This window comes from Nilaparvata lugens, chromosome 1, assembly GCF_014356525.2.
Source record: "Nilaparvata lugens isolate BPH chromosome 1, ASM1435652v1, whole genome shotgun sequence".
Lineage (NCBI taxonomy): Eukaryota > Metazoa > Arthropoda > Insecta > Hemiptera > Delphacidae > Nilaparvata > Nilaparvata lugens.
This window is the reverse complement of record NC_052504.1, coordinates 36,342,361-36,369,547: the sequence shown is the minus strand read 5'-3', so window position 1 is coordinate 36,369,547 and position 27,187 is coordinate 36,342,361. Positions and strand designations below refer to the sequence as shown.

The following is a 27,187-nucleotide window of genomic DNA, read 5'->3' as shown; positions in this document are numbered from 1 at the left end:
CCTCCATTGAGGGAAAGTTTATCATTTTACAAAATCGTCTGGATAACTTCTGATCTCCAGGATTTCAATGAGAATTTCTCAATGAGAAGATCTCATAACATTCTCTTAATGAATACGGGCAGCATTCAGTCAGTATATCTTTGAGAGCTGTATAAAATTTACCATGACTGTCAACACTCTTAAGTTCGTCCGTCAAACAGTTGAAAATTCTGAGCCCAGCATAATGTGGTCCCCACTCCAAGAGCGAAAGTCTATGAGTGGGGTACTGGAGGGTAAACATTTCATGTCTTGTGGGGTATCTGTGTGAAATGTTATCCTCCATGAATTTCTGCTTATTACTGTAGGCCTAAACAAAAGATGCAATATCCAAAAAATAAAGGGCTGGAATTGTTAATAATTTGAGTTTTTTGAAAATTGGCCTACATGAAACCCTAGATTCGGCTCCCTCAATAACCCTGATTGCTTTCTTTTGCTTAAAGAACATATTCTGAAGGTTTGTTTGGTTGCTGATGTGAGACATGAAATAGCCATGATAGACAGTTAGTGCTGTTCTTCTATTTGCCACTCTGACTATTGTTTTCAAGGCAAAAATAGCACGGGACAATTTCACATCCAATGCTCTTACGTGGCTATCCCACTTAACATTTCCCTGCAGGTCAACACCAAGAAACCTAATCATCTCAGCAGCGCAACATTCCTCTCCTGTTGCTGAGTAAATAGTATGTGCGAGACTTCCAGAGCCCCAGTAGAAAATATGAGATGATGGGTTTTCTTCAAATTTAAAGAAGATTACAGCTGAACCAATGGCTAAGCTGGTTAAGAGCCTGTACTGATTTCCGCTGGACTTCATCATCATCATGCGGTTACAACAGCTGTCTTCATCCAATAAAGTAAGAACATCTCATGGTACGTTCAAAGAATCACTCCTCTTCTCTCTTCACTGCATATAAATTACTACTCGTGTCTCGTAGCGATGTATGTACATATTGTACAGTATGTTATTTTCACTTGGTCAACTGTCAGGAAGCTTTCCTGTTTTTATAGAGAATTCATTCTTTTCACGTGAACTTCAATATTCTGTACCGTACCTATAGTTCTATTTCCTGAAATTGAATGCGGAGCCAACTTTAAAACTAACTTTTCCAGTTTAAATGGAATGTTTGGTAAACATTTTTCGAAATAAATTTTCTAAAACATCTTTTAAATGATTACTCACCTGGAATTGCGTCTAGGCCAGTAGCATTTTGGCATGTGTAGCCACAAGAGTGCTGACAACACTTCTTAGTTCCCTGGCATTGAGTATCCTGATCACATTCCACAATGCAAGCTCCTTCCAGGACCGTTATGTCATCGGTGCAATATCCTGGCTTATCCTTGGTTACTTTCTGGCATTTTTCGACACACTGAAATGAAAAAAATGGACTTCAGAAAAATTAAGTTCAGATCTCAGATACATTGGAGTTTTTTTCAGATTATGTTACTGATGGAGAATATAATTCACATTAAACATAGACAAAATGGTTATTTTTTATTCTCATACTTATATAAATTTTCCATTGTTCAAGATTTGGCAAATTATAAAATTTCATTACTTGATAGAATATCTCAACCATATTTTTTATGAGGTATTGATGTATATATAATAATAAGTTCCCAAAATTTTGTTTTATATCATATCGATCAGTCTTATCATGTATTATTATATCATCATAAAAGTATAAGTCAAAGGCTTGATTGACCATTGTTTCACTGCTCATTCACCAACAGAGTATAATGATGATGTCATACATGTGACGTAGCCTTTTACTTGTAAAAAGAGATTACTCGAAGCATATGTTAGGAACTTATTTGGGAGTAAACGTGAACCCACCACTAGCTTTGTAGAAGTTGTCTTGTTGTCAAGTGGAGATATTTTGATATTTGATATTTTATTTTACATCTTACGTTGCCAGGTCTGGTAAGACCTATGGCAAACACTAGTTGATAAGAAACAAACAAAAGAATATTGCTTATTACATTGAAACTCAACAAATTACAAGAAAAATTAAGTATAGATTTAAGCTACAAATAATTTAATTATAATTAACAGAGAAAGGAACTGATATGCAAAGCTTGATACATATTACATGGACAATTGAGAATAAATTATGCATAACGAAGAGAACAGATGAGTATAAAGAAGTGAAGAAGAAAGGAAAAAAAGAAAAAAAGGAAAAGACAGGAGGAAGAAGAATAGAATATTCATCAATAGAAAGATGATGAAGATTTGAATGAAAAGAAAATATGAAGACAATCAATCTGTCAAAAGGAATAAGTGACAGCAAGTGAAGTTGAGAAGAATAGTGCTAGAAATTGTTATCATTATCATGGATGAACAAATTATGAACTGAACGCAATTATGAGTGAACGCAAGGGGATGGAATAAAAAAGAAAGTAACAAACAGGATAATAATTCAGACCCTACCCTCGAGTAGATACATGAACAAATTTCTCTTGAAGCTTTCCAATGAATTGATTTGTAACAAATTATATGGTAAGGAATTCCAAGCACGACAGGCCGACACAAGAAAAGATGAATTGAAGATAGCCGTTCGATGGAGAGGTATTTGGAGGGTGAGCTCATGAGACCTAGTACCTCGATTAGGCTGGATGTCAGTAAGGAGCGTGAAGGAGTCCCGAAGATAGTCCGGTCCATCGCTTCTCACTATGAGCCTGTAGGTTAGAACGAGAAGAAAATACTTTCGCCGCTCCACCAACTTGAGCCACCTTAGCTCCTCGAAGAAAGGAGTGATGTGGTCATCACGCCTCACGTCAAAGATGAACAGGACGGCATAATTTAGTGACCTCTGCAACCTAGTATTCTGTTCCGCTGTGATATCGATGTAAGCCAAACAGCAATAATCCAGCAAGGGCTGGATCAATGACCTCACCAATAGAATTCTGATGCTCCTGGGCAGGAAGTTTTTGAGCCTTTTAAACTGATGCATTCCAGCGAATACACGGTTGCACAAATGAGTAGTCTGATCTCTCCAACTAAGAGTTTCATCAAGATAGATACCCAGGATTTTTAAGCACTTAGAGTAAGCCACCTGCACATCACCAACCACAATTGCAGGAATCCTATCCAACTCGATCCGGTTGAGAAGTCTGGAGAAGCCAAAAATCGAAGTCTTGGTTTTCACGGGATTAATGACAAGCTCATGAGCTGTAGCCCATTGAAGGAGGGAAGACACATTCTGATTCATATGCTCTATGCAGTTGGCAATGTTCTCTACTGATGTATGGGAATAGATGATTAGGTCATCTGCAAAGAGGTGGAAAGAACAATCCTGAAAGACCAAAGGTACATTATTTATGAATATTGAGAAAAGTAATGGGCCAAGCACGGATCCCTGCGGTACACTCCGCGAAACCGGAGACCAAGCTGACATATTGCCCGAGTCATCACTAACAGCCTGAAAGCGACCTGAAAGGTATGATGAGAACCAGGCAACTACTGACGCAGACAAGTGGCATTGATGCTTCAACTTCCGAAGAAGTAAGAGATGTGACACATTATCAAATGCTTTTCGAAAATCAAACTGCACAAGGACTGTTACCTGTCGCTTGTCCATAGCTAACCGCAAGTCATCAGTGATGCGCACAAGAGCAGTGCTAGTACTGAAGTTGGGGCGAAAACCAGATTGGTACTTCGAAAAGAAACCCAATTCATTCAAGTGAGAATTCACCTGCATGTGCACAATTCTCTCCAGAGCCTTTGAAATCGAACACAAAATATGAATTGCTCTCCAGTCCCCAGGTTCAGTAGGGTTGCGGATTTTAGGGATAGGTCGAACAATAGAGTACTTCCATAAACAAGGGAAAACTCCGTTCTGTAGAGAAAAATTGAAAATATGAGTCAACGAGGGAAGAATAATGGGAAGAAGTTTCTTATAAAACAATATGGGAATGCCATCAATGCCTTTCGAATTTTTGCAGCTTGATAGTATTATGTGAGAAATAGTCGAAGGAATAACATAGGAGAAGTAGAACTGATTTTCTGGTGGGTCATGATTGAATTGAAGGACAGTCTGACTGACAGGATCATCGAACTCGTTAGATGTAGATTGAGAAGATTGTGCAGTAAAAAAATTGTTAAGATCATTGAGAGGAACATTTATATTTGCCTTAGACTTACTGGGATGAGCGCCCAGCCTTCGCACATTTTCCCACAAAGTGGAAGCAGAGTTGCTCTGATTAAATTGCCGATGATAGAATCTAAGCTTTGCATTTCGACAGAGTGACTTGACTCGATTACGCAAAGTCTTGAATGCATTGTAGTCGGAATTGCAGCTTGTCCTGCTAAAAGTTCTGCGAGCCCTATCACGCTCTCGTCTTGCATTCCATATTTCCGCATCAAACCACGGCTCAGGCTTATGCTTGAATTGAGAAGTCCGCAGAGGAGCATGTCTATCGAAAATCTCATGAATCATACTGTTGAATGTGATGATTTTATCGTCAATATTATCAACTTGGACAATAGAGTGCCATGGCATATTATAAGCATCAAACAAAAATCTCTCCGAATCAAAATGCTTGAAGCTTCTGTAAGAGAAGGTATAGGGTGCCTGCTGGTTATGGATCAGATTGTAAACAACAAAAATCATGTCATGCATAGAAAAGCAAGGCGCCGGTTCCTGGCCATAGATGGATACATAATCAAGATCACTTACAATAGCCAAATCAAGCAACGTGTGTGAGTTAGGTAAGTGATAAGTTAGTTTGATTTTATTGAGGATATGCAGATTTAATGATTCAGCCATTGTGACAAGCTGACGTTTTTCAGAATTTTCTTTTAATAAATCAGAATTAAAGTCACCAAGTATGATTATGTGCTGATAATTATGCATTATTTCCAACAGAGCATCCTCAAGTATATTCAAACGACCCGCTTTTGGAGGTCTGTATACAATTCCAATAAGTACTCTTACTCCTCCTAAGCCAACCTCAACAAATAAAAATTCCGGTGAGTTGGAATAAGGCTGGGGGGAAGAGACAACAAGCCGTGGAGATAGGGAAGATCTAACATAAACTGCCACCCCACCCCTCGCTGAAACGCGAGGAGTGGAGGTGGAGGTGGAGTGGGAAACCCCTCGCTGGAGAAGGGGGATGCCAACCTTGCCGTCGAAAGTTATTGTTTGAAAATAATGAAAAATTAGTTTAATTTTAGCTAATAATTGGTTTCATTACGTGAATTGCATATTGTTGAATTTATTCACCTGTTTATTGTGCAAAAGAGGTAAGAGGACATATTATGCTGAGGAATTGTGTGCTTATTATTGACCTTGCATTATGCATTTTGAGTGCAAACAAAAGAATATTGGGTTGATGCAGATAAGCTATGTGTTATAATAATACAGCAAATGTTGTTTTGCAAAAGAAGAGAAGGATAAGAGGTATATTAGTATTAAACTTCCAAAGATAAAAAATCTTGAACAATCGCTTAAATTAGAAGAGAAACTCATACCTATTAACTTATCGAGAATGCAGTAAACAAAGCAAGTTGGAGCAACAAAAAGGGAGAATATCTCGTAGTAAAAGCGTGAAAGAGGAGAGGAGGATGGAGGAGTGTGAGCGTGAGTGAGAGAGAGCGTGTGTGTTGGAGTTTTATGGTGCATGTGCAAGAGTGCAAGTGCAAGCAAGGAGTTAAGTCTGCTATTAAGGCCCTTGAAATGAGGTCATTTTTTATTGCAACCTTCACTTGTCAGAGACGCATTTACTGTAAGTGCACTCTGCACTTTTATTTTGGTAACTGTTTTTTTACTGTTATTCAGAAGAAACATTTTTCTGAGAGAAATGTCTTTTTATCGGTTTTGTATCATCATTCTTTGTACCACGAGACTTTTGAATCCATAAAGATTGTATTGGAAAGTTGAATGCTGTTGACACTTGCTTAGGAGATTTGTTGGAAAATTTCTCAAGTCGACTTTTAACGTTCTAAAATTACTAGTGACCCTTGGGTTGGAGAACTCGCTGAAGAATTGTTGTAATCTTTGAAACCAGCAACTTTTAATAATTCAGAGTTGATAAAAATCATGAGATCAGCTAAATATTTCTCCAACAAAAATAATTTGAAAGTAGGTTTAATTGGGGATCCTATTTGAAATGAACAATTACACTTCAAGAATTACCCTGTCGCTTCAATATCTTTTACTCTCATATTAATACAAATTCATTTTTTTGAAATGAGAAGGTCGTTATGTGATACATGATATCGATACAGATTTACAAGAGAAAATAAATTGCGAAAACCGCACATTGATATCTCAACCCCTACCGTTTCAGTTTGTTGATATAAAAGTTGTAGGTTATGTTGTATATTAACCAGCTGAAATCATGGTTGTGTCAGCGCATTTTACCTGTGTGTCAGCTCCCAAATTAGCCTCAGCTGATGTTATGAATGAAGGAAGAACTGTAGTAATTGAATGCAATGAATTCTTCAGCCAACTAAATGGTAAATCATAACAATTTTTTTCTCATGCACTTTCAATGTTTATTTTTATATCCTGAAAAAGGACGAATGAGTGAGTCAATTTTGTTGACTTTCAACGAACTTGACCTGTATAAAGGTTCGAAGAATATGTGTTCAAAATTTGAAGCTGATTGATAAATTATTTCTAAAGTTATTGTAGAACATACAAAAAGACGGACAACGACTTCGGCCTTTGATTAGTAAGTCAAAAGAAAGAACTCGCTAACGCTCGTTCAATTATTAATTAAATAGTGATGGAACCAACAAGTGAATGGCGTGAATCTTTAGAATCTTAACTACAACAGTATAATATCACTATCACTTTACTTTTTTCTCTCCAGAATACATTTTATTCACCTATAACCCGTTAACAGTATCATGAAGAAAAATTCAATAATTATGAGAAGTTACAAACTACAAGACAGGCTTCTTCGAAAAACTTTTACGACTCTTTGCATCTTTTCTGATGTCGGGGATCTTTGGGTTTCACAGATTTGTGTGCCAGAGCTCTATAATAACAAAAAATATATATTCTTTAATCGGGAAAAGATATAGGTACTGTCCTAGTTATCTCCAAATTACGTCCAGAAATTTAACTTGAATAGTTCGATAGTAATTTTGCATTAGGCCCTCTTTAGAACAGGTGGCAAGTTTGACGTTAAAGGGCTTCTTCCACCTGTTCCTTGGTGATTTTATAAGTTACTGGGCTCTTCCGTTCATGCTACTCTATCATCACCTGCGCCTAATTTATCATGTCTACTCTAGTAAGTTGTGGGGGGGGGCTGAGTGGGAGTCGCTATCTAGGACAGGCAAATGGATGAGCAGTTGAGCACTCACCCCCCCCCCACATTTCCACACCTCAACAAAAGAGGAGGGAGCGGATCGCGCTGAGATGATTTGCTTATGTTAGTCATAAACAGTAAGATGGTATATTTAACGGATATGTATGTTTTGGTTAACTGATATAAGTAAATTTTTTTATAAATCAAACATCAAATATTAAACAATCCAATATTTTTCTAGAGGCTGAAGAATGCTGAAAGATTATAATGGTGTAAAGATTGAGGAGTTGTTATTACATACGGTATCATAAATAACAATTTGATTTGATTCACTGAATCCAACCAATATATGGAGAGTAGTGTAAAGATCTCGTCAGTGTAAAGATCTTCCCACTCTCAAACTATTCTACCTCTTAATTTAATATCAATTAGTTCTAATTCAATTCCACAATAACTTCATGTTCTTGGAAATCCATGCATATCATAACTTGGACTAGTAATGTAAAATCCAAAGATATATGTATGTATGTACTTGTAATTTATAAACAAATTAGTAGAGTACGGTATATCGGTTGATTTCCTGGATTTCATTATTGAATCAATGCATTTCCATGTTCGAGAAATTTCGAAGCAAGGCTCAATGAGTAGGTGCTATACATCCCCTTATAAACATTACCTGTGATGAATCACTTAGTGCCGGTTGCACAAAATCCGGTTAAATTTTAATCGTGATTAATTTCACGAGAACCAATCAGAGATACCTTCTCTTTGAATAAGCCTTTTCTGATTGATTATCGTGAAGTTAATCACGATTAACTTAATTTTGATGTACTTATTGTATGAATCGAATCGATTAAAATTGCTTAAGATCGATTAACCGGCTTATGTGTAATCAATACTAACTACTCATGCTCGATACTTAAACAGCTGAGACAGATCACTCACAAAGGATAGCATCTCCTTCCAACCTCTCCCAATGTTTTAACTCGGTTTGAAGAAGAGCAATGAGTAGCGAAGGGCATTTTATTGAGTTGACGACAAGCGGACAGGATTTATAGCGCAGAAGAAAACAAAGAAGCGACTCTGTGCGGTCGACGGAAATCAAAGAGAGCGAGTGAGTCTCTTGCACCGCCTCTTCCTCTCGTCTAGCCTCTTCCTCGCATCAGAATCACTTTCCTTATACTCCGTCCTCATCGAGCTGACTGCGACCAATTAATGGAATTTCCTCGCTGGATGACTGCAGCAGAATGGCGATGGTCAAGCAGCATCCTCAGCAGCAGCAGCAGCAGCGTCGGTTGCCGGCTCTTGAAAGCAAGCCACGATGATGGCAGTTCTTTGTACTTTATTGTGTTTGCCGCCGCGGTCAGTGAACTCCATCTCGAACCATGCTGGTCGGCGTGGCTGGGGATGCCCCCCCCGCCCGTGCGGTACAATACCAGCCCATCCAATGCGGTTGCATTTTTTGGTTTTGGCTGCAAATCGGAATCACTTTCCAAAAGCAAAAGACCATTTGACCTAGTCTGTCAGCAGTCTACCAGTTCGCTTGATCTATATTGGGGGGCGGGTGTTAAAAGTACCATAGTTTTTTCTGTGACGATTCACCTTCTTTTACTTATTGGAATCTCTTTTTTGGAATATGAGATGTATTGTACAGCTCCAAGTATGTCGTCTTCTACACGAAAGAAGAGGTTAAAAGTTGAGAGTGTTGTGAGAGACAAGCCGTTTTCCTCAATAAAAATGAAATAAATTATATTCTTTGAAAGGGTTATAAGTTACAGTAATTCTGAATTATTTCCGGCAAAAACTCTATTCTTCCATAGTTCCATGCATTGCTGGCACCTGATGAGATACATCCGTATTGACCGTGTAAATGACGATTCTTAACGTGATAAAAGTCTATCAATAGGCTATACTTATGATTGTAGTAATCATTGTATCACAGTATTGGATGATAAATAGTAGGTGGATTAAAGTAGTAAAGTGTATCAAAGTAAGAAAGCAACAGTATGTTATTTTATAACAAATGAAATCAATTGAATTGATCAAGGAATGGAATCCATTGCCAATTGTTTGATAAAATATTGATGGCTCAGTGTACAGTAGTGCATCCCAGTTACATTTGTAAATAGATTACATTTTTCTTCAATCCCGGTTTATCTGCATAATACTACTGTAGAAACTAGGTTTCTACAGTAATCACATCAGATTTGGAGAGTTATAAGTAGGTTGTTTGAAATACCAGTAGCAATGAAGTAGCCTACTGGATTACAGTGTATGTGGAAGTAGTGCATTTCGAGTACCGTATTCTAGAGATTTGCGGTCAGCTTCCTTAACCAACCACAATGTTTTGGGGTCAATCCACGAATCTATTGCAGAAGGCTTTTGCCAATTTTCTCACTGCTTCAACTTACTTTACAACTCTAACTGACTTATATACAAAAATCAGAACCTCACATAATTATGGTCAGCTGTCAGCTTATTATCATTGAGCTGAAGAGCTGTCGCGGTTCTAATTACTGAGGTTTTCTCAGCCTTCAGCCTTTTCTATCTCAGCCTTCGGTAAAATGTTGTGTTCAAGCTCGAAGTAACTATGATTGGATTAAATTTACAGATACTGTATTTGAAGAAAGCAAATTCATAGTTTTCTATCTGATCAATCTGAATGAGGTATCTTACAAAATTATAATTTATTACCGATCCGAAGTCGTTTGGGCTATATGATTCACCTCCTACCTTAAGGAGCCAAATTTCCCCTGTATTCACGAAGAGAATAACAACTGAAAAAGCTGACCGACTTTACCAATCCCTTTATCCAAACCATCTTCTTGGTTCTGATCAATCTTTTGAGCGCTTTTTTTTGTATACAAGGAGAAGTTTCCATAAAATAATCAAAAAAACATTTTTTGAGAAAATGAGATTTTTGGAGTTATCTGAAACTCATCCCTTCTTCACCATTGTAAGATTAGTTGTCTCACGAATAAGATAAAGTGGACCAAGTGAATGTGGAATTACTTATTTGGAGTTTGTTCTCGATTGCAGCAGCTCAGTATTTCATGTGAGTAGGTACTGCTTTATTTTGGATTCGTGTAGAAGTTGGTGAGCACTGTAGGACGTGATTTATTCGCGACTTGCTTTCTCTGTAGCTGAGCTGGTTGGTACGAAAATCCATATTGTCGGCATACTTGACCTCGTGTGCACAATGGTCAGCGCCGTATGCTGTATGCACCGCACCGACTTATTAGGCCTATTCCACGTGCAGGCCACAGTGTTAACCGAGAAAGAAGAATAATGAGGGTTTCGGTAAGACTGAAGTCTTTTTTTAGCAGCACTGGAATATTGCACGCTATAAGCCTTGTTGAACGCTCGGAATGGAAATGTGCCAGACACAATAAGCACCGCGCTGCAACACAACTCACCGTCAAACTCGCACATTTATTATACATTGCTCCTCACCATTATTCACACAGGCCAACTTCTACTTATTTAGAGTAAACTCCTTTTAATTGCGAGTCATGAGAAGTGTTCATGTGATTCAAGGCGCCCTACACAGTCAGTGCAGCTCTAGCAATTCCTTTTTTAGTTTCCATCATCTATATAAATAAAAATCGAGCCTCAAATTTTGACATTCAATAACTTTTTATGTGTGCATCAAATTTGATAATTTTTTCCATTTGTGTTCGTTATGCTCAGGAACAGGTTTATCAAATTCATAATCCGACGTCAGGACTCTTTCCTACGGTCCTTCAAAGTTTACATGTAATCCTTATGGGAGAAGATTTGTGAACTGACCACACACACAAAATAAAAATCAGCTGTTACTAGTAGTTCTGTGAACAGTAGACCTCGCGCATTTATAAACCGCAGCCTCCTCTTATACTGTCCATCAGAGTAAATCCTGTCTGTATGTCGTGTCGGCGAGATATCGGTGTGAAAACGGCTAATGACTGTTGGGGTTGGTGTATCAAAAATGCTAACATCAAAGGCTAATCTCCTTCAAGACATACTGGCAACAGGACCTTTCAAGTTCAAAGCAGAGAGAGAGACAATACTATGTTATTTTAGTTATTAATTGCATGCGTTAATGCACGCAATCAATAGTTCATTTATTTATTTATTTACAATGGAGACAACGGGTTTCCCCAAATATGTCTCCTTAACAATAAAAATTGTACAGATACAAATGAAAAAAGAAAAATAATGATAAAAATAATACACACTTATGCAATAATAAATAATACAAACAACAAATATACCACCCAATTCAAAAATGTCAAATACAAAGATTTCAAATACTTATGAAAAAAGTAAAAATGAAACTAATTGAGAATTCAAAATTCCAAAACAAATAATGAGCAAAAATTTTACCAATAGAATAAATAACTGAATGACATCCCAAACCATATGCACATCCACACTGATACACCAACTATTTATTTGATCAGATCATGCTTATAACATTCAATTATCATAATTATAAGGCTTTCCGAAATTTAGCGCGAAAGTTCTTTGCATCCTATCTAATAGTGAATGAAAATTGCATTCAATGAGGCATGCAATTTATATTCTACACATCCGCTGCTGTTTTTTTACCAAGTTACATTGAGATATTGAATTGCATGCGATTTATTATCAACACGACAGCTGATTTATGATGAATAATTATTCTTTATTATTATTTTGCCTCTGAGGATTTCAAAGGATGAAAGAGGATCCTATTAAGTAAGGTTATGAACATGGTAAGGTGAACGCCATATATATGAAACTGAGATATTTGACACATGCTATACTAACATATGTTGTAATCATTGGAAAGCTTAAAATAATCTTACCAATCAGCTGATCGAATTAATTTTTCGTAAATCGAGAGCGCGAGCTTGCCACGTGTGTGTTTCATTGTTGTATTCTTGGCCAGTTTTGTTTGCTCCTTCTATCAGCTGTATATGAAGTCTCATACATTCAGATTAGAACAGAGAACAGATACTTTCTTTGGTTAGAGGTTTGTTGATAATTCTTTTTTCAAATTCAAATTCTATTGCCATCAAAAATCACATTGAAAACTTTCTTAATAGACAACAAGATTACAAAGAAAAATGTCGAACATATACCTACATTTATTTGTAGCACGGCCAGAAAAAGGCAAACCTTAGCCATGAGTTCATTCAATATAACTTATATATATATATATATATATATATATATATATATATATTATATATATATATATATATTTGTTAATATTTTGTGAAAAAGTACGAATTGATGAGAGATGTAATTCCTTATATTTGAAACAAATGGTTATTCATATTATTCTGTAGCTAATGAATTTCATAGCTTACTGGTCCCTCATAGAATTTATAGTATTCCTGGTGATTGAGCCTGTCTTTTTTCAGCATTGACTATTAATTGACCCAAGTGAGCTCTAAGATTTAAGTCGACGGTTTGGCATTTCTCTTAATGTTTGAATGTTTAAATGTTCAAATGTTTAAATGTTTAATTGATTAAATGTTTAAATGTTCAAATGTTTAAATGTTTAATTGATTAAATGTTTAAATGTTTAAATGTTTAAATGTTTAAATTTTAAATGTTTAAATGTTTAAATGTTTAAATGTTTAAATGTTTAAATGTTTAAATGTTTAAATGTTTAATGTTTAAATGTTTAAATGTTTAAATGTTTAAATGTTTAAATGTTAAATGTTTAAATGTTAAATGTTTAAATGTTTAAATGTTTAAATGTTTAATGTTTAAATTTTAAATGTTTAAATGTTTAAATGTTTAAATGTTTAAATGTTTAAATGTTTAAATGTTTAAATGTTTAAATGTTTGAATGTTTAAATGTTTAAATGTTACATGTTTAAATGTTTAAATGTTTAAATGTTTAATGTTTAAATGTTTAAATGTTTAAATGTTTAAATGTTTAAATGTTTAAATGTTTAAATGTTTAAATGTTTAAATGTTTAAATGTTTAAATGTTTAAATGTTTAAATGTTTAAATGTTTAAATGTTTAAATGTTTAAATGTTTAAATGTTTAAATGTTTAAATGTTCAAATGTTCAAATGTTCAAATGTCTAACATTAAAACATTAGATAAACATAAACATTCAAACATTTAAAATGTTTACATTTAAACTGATTCTATTGCCATCGAAAAACATAAACATTTAAACATTCAAACATTTAAACACTTACATAAAGTAGTGAATTATTCTTCTATGTAGCAGAGTTTGATTAATGTTGTCAATCACTAGTCACTAGAAAATATATTATTATTCTCCTATGTTTCTTCGAGACTTATTGTAGAGTGCTAATATCTACCAAATATGAGTGATGAACTTGAGCAAGTGATGATTTGAGGAAGAACTATGAGGTGTTTTTTAATGTATATCAACCTCTATTATTGAAGATTTTCTTAAAATATGTGCGATTTGAATAAATAATGATTTATCAATCTGAAAAATTCATTTATGAAACTATAAAGACCATTTTAATCCAAAAAATTAAAATTTGGTATGGGCCTTTGTAAGAGCTATTTAATAAAAATAAGGATTTTATTTTGTATTGGCTTATCAAAGAATATGAAATAGATGAAACAAACAATACGATGAAGTAGAATTGAGCGTTGAAGAATAAACATAGCATTCTAATATGTGTATACTAAATACTGCAGTTCGATAGATTTTGAGAGTTACTACTGTGCAAGTGCCAGAGCTGAACGGCCAACCATGGAAATTCTGAAGAGAGCTGTAGCAGGAAAAGAGGGTACCGGTACTCAGCGATGCTGGATATGAGAGCTGACAACGGGAACCCGTCCTTTTGGTTCAGAGCTGTAGTGAGAAATGCAGTATCCAGCTATACTGGATATGAAAGCACAAAGGGTTAAAATAGATCCTTGCGGAGCACGGGTTTCTGCTAGTTGTCTATATAAATAAAATGCCACATCGCTCCTCCTCAGGTGTGTATAAAGTTTGTCCTCCAGCTAAAGTTTGTCATGAGATGCATTAAACTATATTTAGCGGTACAAAGTTCGCCGGGCCAGCTTGTAACAAATAAAGTTTCCAAACAATACAGTATAGCTTGGAAAATAAGATTGAATTCTTGTCAGGGGAAATGGGAATATATCCGACTATTTTCTGAAGCGTGTTATCTCCATATAAGCTGCAGGCTTTTGCGTCAGTGATAAAGATGACTTGAAATGGATTTTGAGCCACGAAGCGATTTTCATGAAAGATAAAGCGGAGTTGACTCACGTGGTCATCCGTCCAACGGGAGTAGCCAGTGCATGTCTCTGAGCGATCTTTTCCAATAACCGCTTCCCTAAATCTTAATTTTGTCACTAGAACATCACATAATATGTTTGTAACCAATCAACTGGTAATGAATTGTGATATATAAATACTTGCCTTCTGTGTAGCTTGCAAACATTGACAACAAAGGTAAGAAGGCTAGACAAAGATACAAAAAATTATGATAATTTTTCAAATGCATAAAACAAAATGGCGGCCATTTAAAATGTTGTTTCCTAAATAACTAAGAAATCGTTGGTTTTACAAAAAATTACAAGAATAACTTTTTTAGTAAATTTAATAGGTTAAATTGAATAGGTAATCGATTGGTACCTAATTTTATTAAGTTTGGCCCAATATTAACTGAGATATGGCCGCATTAGTGATAGGTGACCACTGAAAGTTTGTTGCAGTACACACCAAGGCATGTTGATGAAGTCACTTCAATGATGCAACAATCTCTATTTGCAATGCATGTTATTAGTAAGCGATTTTAGGTCATTTCAAACAAAAAAAAAAAAAAAAAACGTTACATAACCCTCTAAAGTTGGGTCATCAACCACTAAATCTACCATATCTCGGTCAATATTTGTGCAATCTTGAAACATCAGGTATCAATGGATAGGTTATTGAATTTACTGAAAAAAAATATTCTTGAACATTTTTCGTTAAACCAACGGGTTCTAAGTTATTCAAGAAACAACATTTTAAATGGTCGCCATTTTGTTTTATGCATTTGAAAAATTATCATAATTTTTTGTACCTTTGTCTAGTTTAATTATGATGAGACTGAAGGGTAAGGAAAAAGATCTGGTAATAATACAGGTATACATGCCCAGAGGGGTGCCCACAAGGGGGGGGGCATGGCGCAATTTGCGCCATCAACATTTTTGGGGGGGGGGGCAAGATTTTTCTATATTTTATGTCAACATTTTGAATCATGGCTAAAAAATCAAGGTATTAAATAGAGATATCCTAATGTAGTCAATTTTAATACTTTTTCCCACCTTTACAATGTTATATTTTCCTAAGGAATATAAAGCATAAAAAATACAATTGATAATATTTTGTATGCAGGAATTCTAGTGATTTTAAGCCTATGAGTTTGAAGGTAAATCTTTCACAAAAATAAATTATAACTTCATCATCCACTATTAGATTTCCCTTGCTTAATTTCAATTTTTAATGGTCCCGTGTTTGAGTTTCCTTGCTGTTGCAACCTAATTTTCTTAAAAGCACAATGACAAGTTAAATTGTAAAGACATTTTAATCTAATAATTATTTTAATTTCGAATGCGTTTCATGATGATATTAATGTCTCTGGAATGGGAATGCAATTATAAACAACATCGCAAACTCTAGTGAATTTGACAGAAGAAAAAACTTCTCTTGTCAAAAATTTGTGGAAAATATCAAATGAAGCCAATTTCAATCTTTCAAATTTACACCCTATTTACCACACAGTAATCAAGTAATTATTGTAATGCTTCATTACTTTTTTCTGTTTTGTATAATAGTACAGTCAAATTGTCGTTTTTCAGGAAACAGCCCGAAAGAATTTTTCGCGACGGTTCTATAAGTATTTTGGGGCGCTGAATTCTAATCTGAAATTTGCTGACACGCCAGAGGGCGGCTTCACCCCCAAACCTCCCAAAAAAACCCAAAATTTCGGACTTTTTTCAAGTTTTCCATTTAATCTTGAGAACCTTTAACTTTTCGAGAAAAAGCATTCCCTAAAGTATTAAAGATAATAAAATTTCCAATAAATTGAGTGGTCGCGCAGGACTCTACGATTTTTGATTCCGTAGCTAAGAGTTTTCAAAAAAGGGGTATTTTTTAAGGGGTTTTCAAAACTATGCAAACCTACCAATTCTAGCCTATACAACTAGGATCTTTTTCTAGTCATGATAGAAATTCATGTCCTACAACCAAAAATCAAATTCTCATTATAATACCTCTTCATGGCCTTCCTAACAAAAAAGAAACATTTCGGCTGAAATCACCTTACGAGGGTTATATTATATGAGAATCTCTCGTTAGATTTCAGTATTTCCTAGTGGGGGGCACACATAGGGATACGTCCAGGATCAAAACTTTAATCACTTATTACTTTTGACTGAATGATCACATCTCCTCGTACTACAGCTCGTTCATATCAGCTCGTCATGGCGGTTGAAAATCATGTATCATATCACTAAAATTTGTTTAAAAAATAGGAAATTTCTCCTTTAGTGTATTTCAGCCCATATTTCAATGCATGGAAAAATGACCGATTTCTATATTCAAAACAGTGTGTCTCGGTAACTCAAAATGATACTTGGTCTTGATTTGAAGAAAAGAATCTCCTCTTTTATGTGAGGTGAATGATTTTTGTAAAAATATAATCGTGAAGTAAGATACGTTTGTTTCTAAAAATTTTTTAATTTTGATATTTTTTTTCATTTTCACAGTCTCGACAGTTTTTCGATATAAACAGTAATGCAAGATCAATTTAAGGCAACTCAGCTTATAGAGCATGAAATTTTCTCTCATTTAAGACCATTCGCAAGTTTCTATCATGTATTGTACTCATTTAAGAGACTCTTTAATAACAGTAAAATCGCAAGAAAAATGAGGAAATAAAGATCATCATTCAATTGGCTGTAACTTCTTAACGGTATTGAAAACAGAAGTATAATTCATGGGAGTGAAAAGAGGAGAAAATTCATCACAACCTCGACTACTTTTTGGATTTTTTATCTGAAGTGTTCCACAAGATACGCAACGTTGCATATGCGAGACTGTGAAAATGGGGGAAGTATCACAAATTTTTCGCACATTCAAAGTTGTGTATCTTGTGGAATACTTCAGATAAAAAATCCAAAGAGTAGTCCTGCGCGACCAGTCAATTCATTGGAAATTTTATTATCTTTAATATTATAAGAGAATGCTTTTTCTCGATAAATTCAAGGTTCTCGAGATTGAATGGAAAACTTAAAAAAAGTCCAACATTTTGGGGGTGAAGTCGCCCTCTGGCGTGTCAGCAAATTTCAGATTAGAATTTAGCGCCCCAAAATACATATAGAACCATCGAAAAAAATTCTATCGGGGCTGTTTCCTGAAAAACGACCATTTGACTGGACTATAAGTTGTTATCCTATTATATTAAGCGAGCAATTTATGTATATCTGTTTCATCAGTCGGCTGATAGCCACGGTAGTGAACGGACGGTTTATTGTCGAGCTCGCTTATCTGAGTTATCTGCTGTGCGAACTACGTTGAATCTTGAATTTAACCTCATTTTATAAACGCTTTTCTGCTTTTCTAAATTATCCGTTCATCCTTCCAGCCGCTAATTCTATTGTATTATTGCCCGTGCTTAACAGTGATATATAGTAACTTGGTGAACAATTTTTCCTGATTTAAAATATAATGAATTCGTGTAAAATTTGCAGTCAATCAGTGAATAGAAATGGGAGGAATGGGATTCTGTGTGGAAAGTGCAAGGGCTTGTTCCATCGAAAATGTGTGGGATTGGGGGAAGCTGAAATAGATGAACTTACTAACCGTACATGGACATGTAGTGAATGCGTCGCTAAATTAAGAATGCAACGAAGTTATTCGGACTCAACACCGGTGAAAGTGAATCATTCTTCCAATGTGACGGGTTCGTTTATAAATCTTGAAACTTTCAATAAAGCTATCGATGATCTCAAGTTACTGATTTCTAATGGTAATAAAAATCTTCATGAGGACTTAACCAACGCTATACGTGCTTGTACTGATAAAATCGATAATACCTGTGCTACCCTGGCGGAACAAGCTGACTTGATTAAGAAACAACAATCCACTATCGATGAACTCACTGTAGAAAATGAAAAACTGCGTAAGAGGGTGGATGCGGTTACTAGTCAGATGGTGGAGGTTACTGATCAGATGGATGACATGCAACAATACTCCAGACGTAACACCGTCGAAATATACGGAGTTCCATCGGCACCCAATGAGGACGTTGCGGATATCGTTGTGAGCGTGTGCAAATCAGTCGGTATGGACGTTTCCAAGAACTCTATTGATTCGTGTCATCGTCTGAGGAAAAGGGAAAACCGTCCCACCGCGGGTATTGCGGTCCGTTTCATTGGAAATGGCCACGTCGAGGACTTAATTCGGAGGAGAAAGGCGAAGGGCGATTTGACCACTCGGCACATTGGCTTCGCGGGTGAGCCGCAACCTGTGTATATCAACAGGTCGCTGACAGCTAAAAGGAGGATGCTGTTTGCCAAGGCGAAAAAGTTGCAGCGTGAAAAGGGGTTCAGATTCGTCTGGACTGATATCACGGGTAATGTGAGGATGAAGTTCAAGGGGGGGGGATAAAATTATTAAGATTCACTCGGAAAATGATCTACCAGGACATAATGAATGAATGATTGTGTGAACATATCTGGGACTAATCATTTAATGACATAATACACTGGTATTGATACTATGATACTACTTGAATATTTGAACTAGCGTAATATTAGACATTTTAATTATGTTATTTAATCTCTATTATTAGCCTTCAGCTTTATTCTCTTCCAGTTTATTTTAATCTTGTGCAGCTTTTCTTATGGAAATTCAATTGAATCCTCAATACTGGTGTAACTTTAATTTTTTCATATTAATTATTCCATCTTCTCTTAATCTATTATATCAAAGTCTAAATACCTACTTTCAGTACTAACAATTACGATTGTGGGATTTTTCCTTTTAAAATTAATCTAATCCCCACCACTGTTACAATTCATTTTTTCTTCAATCTTTTTTGAGTTTAGTACCATAATTATTTCGGTGCCATACTTTCAAATTAAAATTACTATCTGAGAAAATCTATTACTATTACATCATAAGTGAATCTTTCACTTATTGTGAAACTGAATGGGAATGATTATATTGTGTGACTTGTTTATATTAATGGTTTTGATAAATTCAGCTTGGTTCCACTCCATATCTTATCGTTTTCCACACTGTGATTTTCTTGAATACTTTTGTCTGATTGTTTTGTTGTCGTTTGATCACGGTATCTAATTCAGGAGCACTAGCTGGCTAAAGCTAAACTCATAGTTGTTCGTTATCAGCTTGAGTTTCTTTCACTTTATCGCTTACCTGAGCTTTTGTTGTAATTCTCAATAATTGATCAATTATTGATTGCTGATAATTAGACTAGCATTTCATATATCTCGTACTTTGATATTTACAATATTAAAAATAGTGATTGCCTATTATGATATTCACAGGCACGGCCCTAGGGACTTTGCCGCCCTGGGCGAGATCGGCAACTGCCGCCCCCCCCCGCAAGTATCCCGTCTTTAATTGTTAATCCCGGGTTCCACCCCTCCTTGAGCGATCGCCTAAAGCGCGTTACACATTAGGCGGTTTCTGCCGCTGCGATAATTTCGCCGTCGCCGCCGTTCGAGCAGTAGTCTATGGATTTGAATGGAAGCTTACACACTGGGCGGCAGAAACGCCGCGCGGTTGGTTATATTGCCGTTGGCGGCAGCTGTGCAGCCGTCCACTGCCACTGCGGCTGGCGGTGTTTTTGCCGCTCTTGTCTAAGCAGTGGCGTACGTGACCAAATGGGCGTTAACACATTTGGCGGTTGTCTACCGTCGCCGCTGATCAGTCGTCTTTCCCAGTTGCTCCAAGTCAGAGGTCTTTGAAAATCAGCCTTTCAATTTGTGTCTTTTTGTAAAGTTTGTAAGCTGTTTTTAACATTTATTTATTGTTTTAAGTGTTTGTGGTTGACGAGTGTGAGAAAATGAGTAAGTTAATAGACAATGAGTTGTTAATATTATTTGTAAAACAGAGGCCAGTTTTGTGGGACAAAACCCTCGACATATTTAAGGATCGAGATGCAACAAGGATAGCGTGGAAGGAAGTGTGTATAGAGATTAGGAGGGATTTTGAAACTCTGGATGACAAGGATAAAACTGTAATATGTTGTATATCGCTGTCGATTTAATAAAAACGTTCATTTCAATGAATCCAAGCAAGGCGATTCCTCTGCTGTCTTCTTTTCCTTCGACGGTACAACAAAAGTGGTAAAAGTTGTTGCCTTTCCATTTCAAGTTAAACACTTAATAATATATACTTTTGAAAAATGTGCAAAATACAATTAACTAAACACTCATGAAACAGAGAAGTCACAACACCTTTGCGATGAAGAACTACAAGAATTATTTTGGCTACTGATCATACGTGGCAGTAATTTTGCCGCTCGATGTTTGGCGGTATTTTTTCCGCTGAATGTGTAAGCTCGACTTTTTTTTCGAGGCGGCGACGGCAGTTTCGCCGCCGCGGCAGAAACCGCCCAGTGTGTAACCGGCGTTACTATTGTGTCTCCGCTGTGATGCGACACCACAGAGTCTCAGTAAACTCTAAAAATTATGTTAAACAATATTTATTGACATTTCAACAAATATAAATATTGGGGAACAGTAAAGTCCAGTTAATATAGACATAAAAATGGGGGTTTGCTTGCAATTTAAATCGTAGTTCTGATTTTTTAATATTCTCTTTGGATACATGAGAGAGGTTCAGAACCAAATTCTTCATGTAAAATTCCCTTGTGCTAATACAGAGTGACCCAAAAAGTTCGTATTTTAGGTTCATTTTCCAGTTTTCAGCTATTTCTGGCAAAATCAGTGATCGGACAGAAAAATTTGCTCTTGCCTTTTTTAAGATCATAAATTCTGAATGAAATTAGATCATTCGGAACTCTCTATCTCCAATGGGTACTGAGTTATGATTTTTCAAATATGAGTGATATTTTAAGAAAAAAAATCAATTTTGATCATATTTAGTATTTGATCAACAATATATCCCGATTACAATCTAGATGTGAAATTCAAAATCTCTCTGGGTGTAATTTTGTGTTCTAAAATCTGAGAAGAGGTAGAGCGCTCTACCATCTCATATAGATTTCCAGGTACACCTGACAACAATGCTCCTTGTATTGTGAAAAACACCTAATTTTCAGCTTCAACCATCATCACCAACTACATAGTCTTCACATTGATAATTCGCACAATGACATAAGTTCATAAGATTATGTTCTATGAGAATCACCCGTTAGTTGCACTTCATTTCAGTATTTCCTAGTGGAGAGGCGCGCGAGGACACGATCAAGGATCGCTTAAGGATCAAGCTATCAAAATGAAAAAGTTTTCAAAGGAAAACATTTTTTTTTCAATAATTACTTTCTGAGACATGAGCGCCTAAAGTTTAAATTTTTGGGACAGAACATTTTAAATTCGGTACGAGATGAATCCATAAAATTCAAAGGATAAATTCTTCATGGTATTTTTGATTTAATAAAACCAAAATTTTCTGAACATATCAATTTTTGAGAAAGTTATTCAATTTACTAAAAATGACCAAAAATAGTGTTCAGTTGAGTTTTTTTTTGTAAATTGAATAACTTTTTCAAAAATTGATATTTTCAGAAAATGTTAGTACTGATTTAGATTACAGGTTTTTGAATCAACTCAATTAGTTTCATACGGATTATTGTCATATAGATACAGAGATTGTCATATATATTGTGAAATGGTAAACCTCTGCCCCACTGGTTGGGTGACATTATGTGAAGCTGTGCTCCTTTCGTCTCTGCTGGGCTAGCGCGTGGTCCAGATTCTTATAGATTTCTTTCCGAATTAAAGATATATTAATGGGAACAATTACGATTACGAACTCTTCAACAACACTGAGTTCACAGATAATTTAACATTTAATACAAATATTTCACATTTAAAAAGGGTTTGGTTTGGTAATTTTAAAATTCAAAAGGAAGAAAGAACCCTAAACGCCATGTGCGTCCTCTCAGGTCAAGAGCTTAAGCCAGAAGAAGGAGGATTTCAGAAAAATTTGTCTCTTCCTAGAATAATTTTGTAAGCTACTCTCTGATTGGTCTTCAATTTAATAAACTCAATACAATTGGTCGCCTCGGAATCAGGGCTTCCTCTTTTTCTTATAATAGAAAAAATTAAATAAAAAGTTTTTATACAAATATATGGAGTGTTTATCTTGAATTAATTTCATAAATAAATCGTAACATACGATTTTAATAGATAATACATTTAGTTTTTTATATGAGTTTTGTATACTCTGAATTTTCGTGCTTTTTAGATTATAATAAATATTTATACAGAACTAATAGTTGTTCGTATTTCTACACATCAACTTCCTTTAGTATACATAATATATCCTTTGTGAGTAAATTTTATATAATTCAACCTGTTATATTGGTTGATCGAATGATTTGCTCAGCATTGATTCTAATAATTATCGATTTATTCAAGATCGACTAATTCTTTTCAAAATGTAAACAAATAATTCTAACCTCAATGTTCATGCAAACTTTTATTTTTTATAATCCGCCAATAACAAGTAAGCCGCTTTATAATTTTTTAATCTTGCCAATGGGTTCTCATAGTTGTTGAATCACAATTATACATGTTTTTGATAATACTATTACTCCTTATCGCTAATAATATTCGATTTAAGTTGATTGATCCTTTGACTAGGTCTAACCTCCTTTCCCTTTTATAATTCCATTAAAATTCATTGGTTCATTTTAAGATATTTGATGGTACTAAAGTACCACGTGACAATATTCATGTTACTTTGTGAATTACTGATGCATTCTGATGATGTGTTAACTGATTGCTAATAATTGGACTGGTATTCCATATGTCTCGTATTTTGATGCTTACAATATTGGGGATAATGATTGCCTATTATGATATTCATATACTATACAATCATTTTGGTTATCATGTTGTGATTATTAAACTATTAGGATATGTTGGTACTGATTTAGATCACATGACTTTTAATTAATTCAGTTAGTTTCTTTCAGATTATTGTCATATATTTATGTTGCTATATGAATTTCGGATGCATTGTTCGGAATGGCATGAGAATGATTAATTTTATTTGGCTAGCGGCTGGTGGGATGAGTTAATATATCTTCAACCAGTTACTATTCTTTATTCTATATTCTATATAAATTAATATTTCAATTTTTTCTCTCTTTTTTCACAACTGAAACTGATTTTTATTTTCCGAAATTAAGTTTTCCTAAAGGGATAGTGGAAGTCATGAGCGCTATGATGAATTCTATTTCACTTTACTATCAGAATGTCAGGGGTCTACGTAGTAAAACAAATAGTTTCTATTTGTCGTTATGTAGTAGTGATTATGATATAATTGTTTTGACGGAAACATGGCTTTGTAAATCGGTTAACAACAGTGAATTATTTGATGAGCGCTATCAGGTATTTAGATGTGACCGCGCTGGTGATTTTGTGAGAGGTGGAGGAGTCCTGGTTGCTGTGAAAAAGTGCTATTCGGCTGACTTATGCACTGAATTTGTAAATCCTGGTTTCGAGAGTGTATGGGTAAGGGTGAAGATTGCTAATAGGCTCCATTACCTGAATGCTTTGTACATTCCACCATCGACGGCATTGCAGACCTATCTGGATTATTTTGAATCTGTAGAGTCTTCTTATCACATCATTGGGTCAGGTAATTGCATATTAATGGGTGATTTCAATATTCCAGAAATTTTTAGCAGGGATTATCAGCTTATAACAGGATCACCAATAGCAAGGGAACTGGATTCATTCATGAATTTTTTTGAGCTAATGTCTTATAACTCTGTAATGAATGGAAATGGTCGAACTCTAGATTTGATCTTGGCAAATACTCCTTATCCTCTTGAAGTTGTCAGAGACGACCATCCCTTTGTGAATGAGGATTCTCATCATCCGGCGCTGTCTGTGTCACTGTCATTTTATGAACAGATGAGCGCTGTTGATAATACTGATGACGGTGTGGGTACATCAGAGAATAGGGATTCCGTACAGGGGTTTGGTCGCTACTATTTTAGAGGTGGCAATTTCTTGCAATTGTATCTGTTGTTACAGTGCGTGTCATGGCAGACTGTTTTTGAGTGTGTTGACATAGATTCTGCTGTCCATGAATTCTACAGGATCATATACTCTTGCTTTGACTCCTGCATTCCTGTTGTAAGAGATTTCAAGTGCTCTAGATATCCTCCCTGGTTCTCAAGGGAGATAATCCATGATTTAAAATTGAAGAATAGGTATGGCAGGAAGAGAAGATATTCTAGACATCACGATGAGCTGTTCAAAACAGTGAGAGCTAGAGTGAAGAGGAATATTCAGGCTGCTTTTGATGATTATATGCTACGAGTGGAAGGCAAGATTGATGGAGATATAAAGGAGTTCTGGAAGTTTATCAATAATAAACGCTCTTCCCAAGGAAACGAGGACTTCATAAGGCATGAGAATAGGCTTTTCAGAGGGAAGGATATCCCAGAAGCATTTGTAGATGTTTTCTCTGCCATAAATAATCAAGTCTCACAGAACTCATCCAATGTTCATGATGACTCACGGGAGAGGGATGACAGGCCTTCTCATGTGCCTTTTGTTTTTGGTGCAATCTCTATTGATGATATTGAACGTGCTGTGAAAAGGTTGAAGCCAAGCTTGTCTGGGGGTCCTGATGGTGTACCTGGGTTCATTGTCAAGGGATGTTGGGAGTTGCTTGTTGTCCCACTGCACTTCCTGTTCAACCTGGCCATTAAAACATCAACGTTTCCTGAGTTGTGGAAGGTCTCAAGGATCACACCAGTTTTCAAATCAGGTAACAGGAGAGTTGCTGGTAACTACAGACCTATTTCAATCCTCAATTCTTTTGCCAAGATGTTTGAATACATTTTGTATGGGCAAATTCTATATCATGTACAGCCAATGATTACATTGTCCCAACATGGATTTTTGCCTGGTATGTCTACTGTGACCAATCTCTTGGTTTTTGTGGATAGGGTGTCAGAGGTCTTGGATAATGGAGGAAGAGTAGATGTTATCTATACTGATTTCTCCAAGGCTTTTGACATGCTTGATCATGAAATTCTTGCAATGAGGTTGAGGAGCTTTGGATTTAGCACTGGATCTGTGGACTTTTTGATGAGCTACCTTGTGCAGAGGAAGCAATATGTGTTGTACAATATTTTTTATTCGAGACCATTTTGCTGTTCTTCTGGGGTACCTCAGGGATCAAACCTGAGGCCCCTGCTCTTCCTCCTATATGTCAATGAGCTCCCTAATCTACTTTGCAGTTCTGAGTGTCTCATGTTCGCTGATGACACTAAGATTTTCAGGGTCATTAATTCTATCAAGGACTGTGTCGTTCTGCAACAGGATATTCATAGATTGACCAAATGGTGTAAGGATTCCAGGCTGTCACTGAATGTAAAGAAGTGTAAAACCATGATGTTCACTCGCCAAAGATCTCCAATTCAATATGATTACAAAATTGATGGAGCTGAATTGGAGCATGTGTCTGTGTTCAGAGATCTCGGAGTGATCATGGATGCCAATCTCAGCTTTGAAAATCACATTGATCATCTTATAAGTAAAAGTAATCAGATGTTGGGTTTTATTTGCAGGACGTGTTCATGCTTCCAGAACTGGAGGTCTATTCTCTATCTTTACAAGACACTTGTGAGAAGTGTGTTAGAGTATGCTGCACCCGTTTGGAATCCGCATCACATTGTGGCAACCACAAGGTTGGAGAGAATCCAAAATAAATTTCTGAAATTTGCATATTTCAAGAGGTTTGGCCAGTCTTGTGTTCGCGATTTTCCATCAGCAGAGTTGAGAGGAATTTTCCAGGTGTCATCCCTGAAGAGCAGACGTGAGTTACTGGCCATTCTTATCTGGTACAACATCCTTCATAATCGAATAAAATCTCCATATCTCACTTCAAAAGTTTACTTCTCCATTCCAGTCTTGATGCGCAGATATCACCCATTAATTTTCATACCCAGATCAAGGACAGCCAATAGATACTTCTCACCTCTCAATCGAATCCTCAGATTGCTGAATGGTTTTGGAGATGGGGTTGATGTGCTTGGGGATGGTTTTAGCAGCTTTGAGGAAAAGGCTCACAATATCATCCGGGGCTAGTACTTGTTAATGTTCTCATCAATGAATGGTAATCTTGTTCTGTTTTGCTCATTCTCGGGTGTTTCTCTTTCTTCTCATTCCGTTTATATGCCATATGCTTCTCTCTATCCCTTTCAATTTTTTTTTCTCTATTTTAATTCCGACTTGAAACTATATATTACAGCATACATTATTTATACATACATATTTCGTTTATTTTTCATCACTTTCATTGTTCAAGTATACAATATAACTATACATTTCTTACAGCATTCATATTGTATACATACATATTTAGTTTATTTTTCAATACTTTCATCTTGTTTAACTTACTATCTTATTTTTATTTTATATTTTTATTCTTATTTTGTTTTTATTTTTACTGGAAATCGAATATCTGAAATGTGTAAGTAGTGTTAAGGAGGCAATATTTAGGTTGTACCTGTTTGCCTCCACAATTGTATTGTAATAAATAAATAAATGAAATATATTTTTTTATCTGGCTATCTGGTTATCTTGTTAAATGGTTATTTATGTTCAACGGGTCTCGGAAACAGCTCTTACGATTTTCAAGAAATTCGGAATATAGTAGGTTTATGATATCAAAATTCGATTGCACTA

At 35.6% G+C, this 27,187-nt stretch overlaps 1 protein-coding gene across 1 annotated transcript in view; it reads right to left on the bottom strand.

Annotated features, from left to right (window-relative positions):
* Positions 1-27,187, bottom strand: part of LOC111054289 (anosmin-1) — a 54,594-nt gene that overhangs the window by 18,721 nt on the left and 8,686 nt on the right. Inside the window, exon 2 of the mRNA XM_022341280.2 lies at positions 1,217-1,403. Coding sequence (XP_022196972.2) covers positions 1,217-1,403 — 187 coding nt within the window. The remainder of the gene's footprint in view (positions 1-1,216; positions 1,404-27,187) is intronic.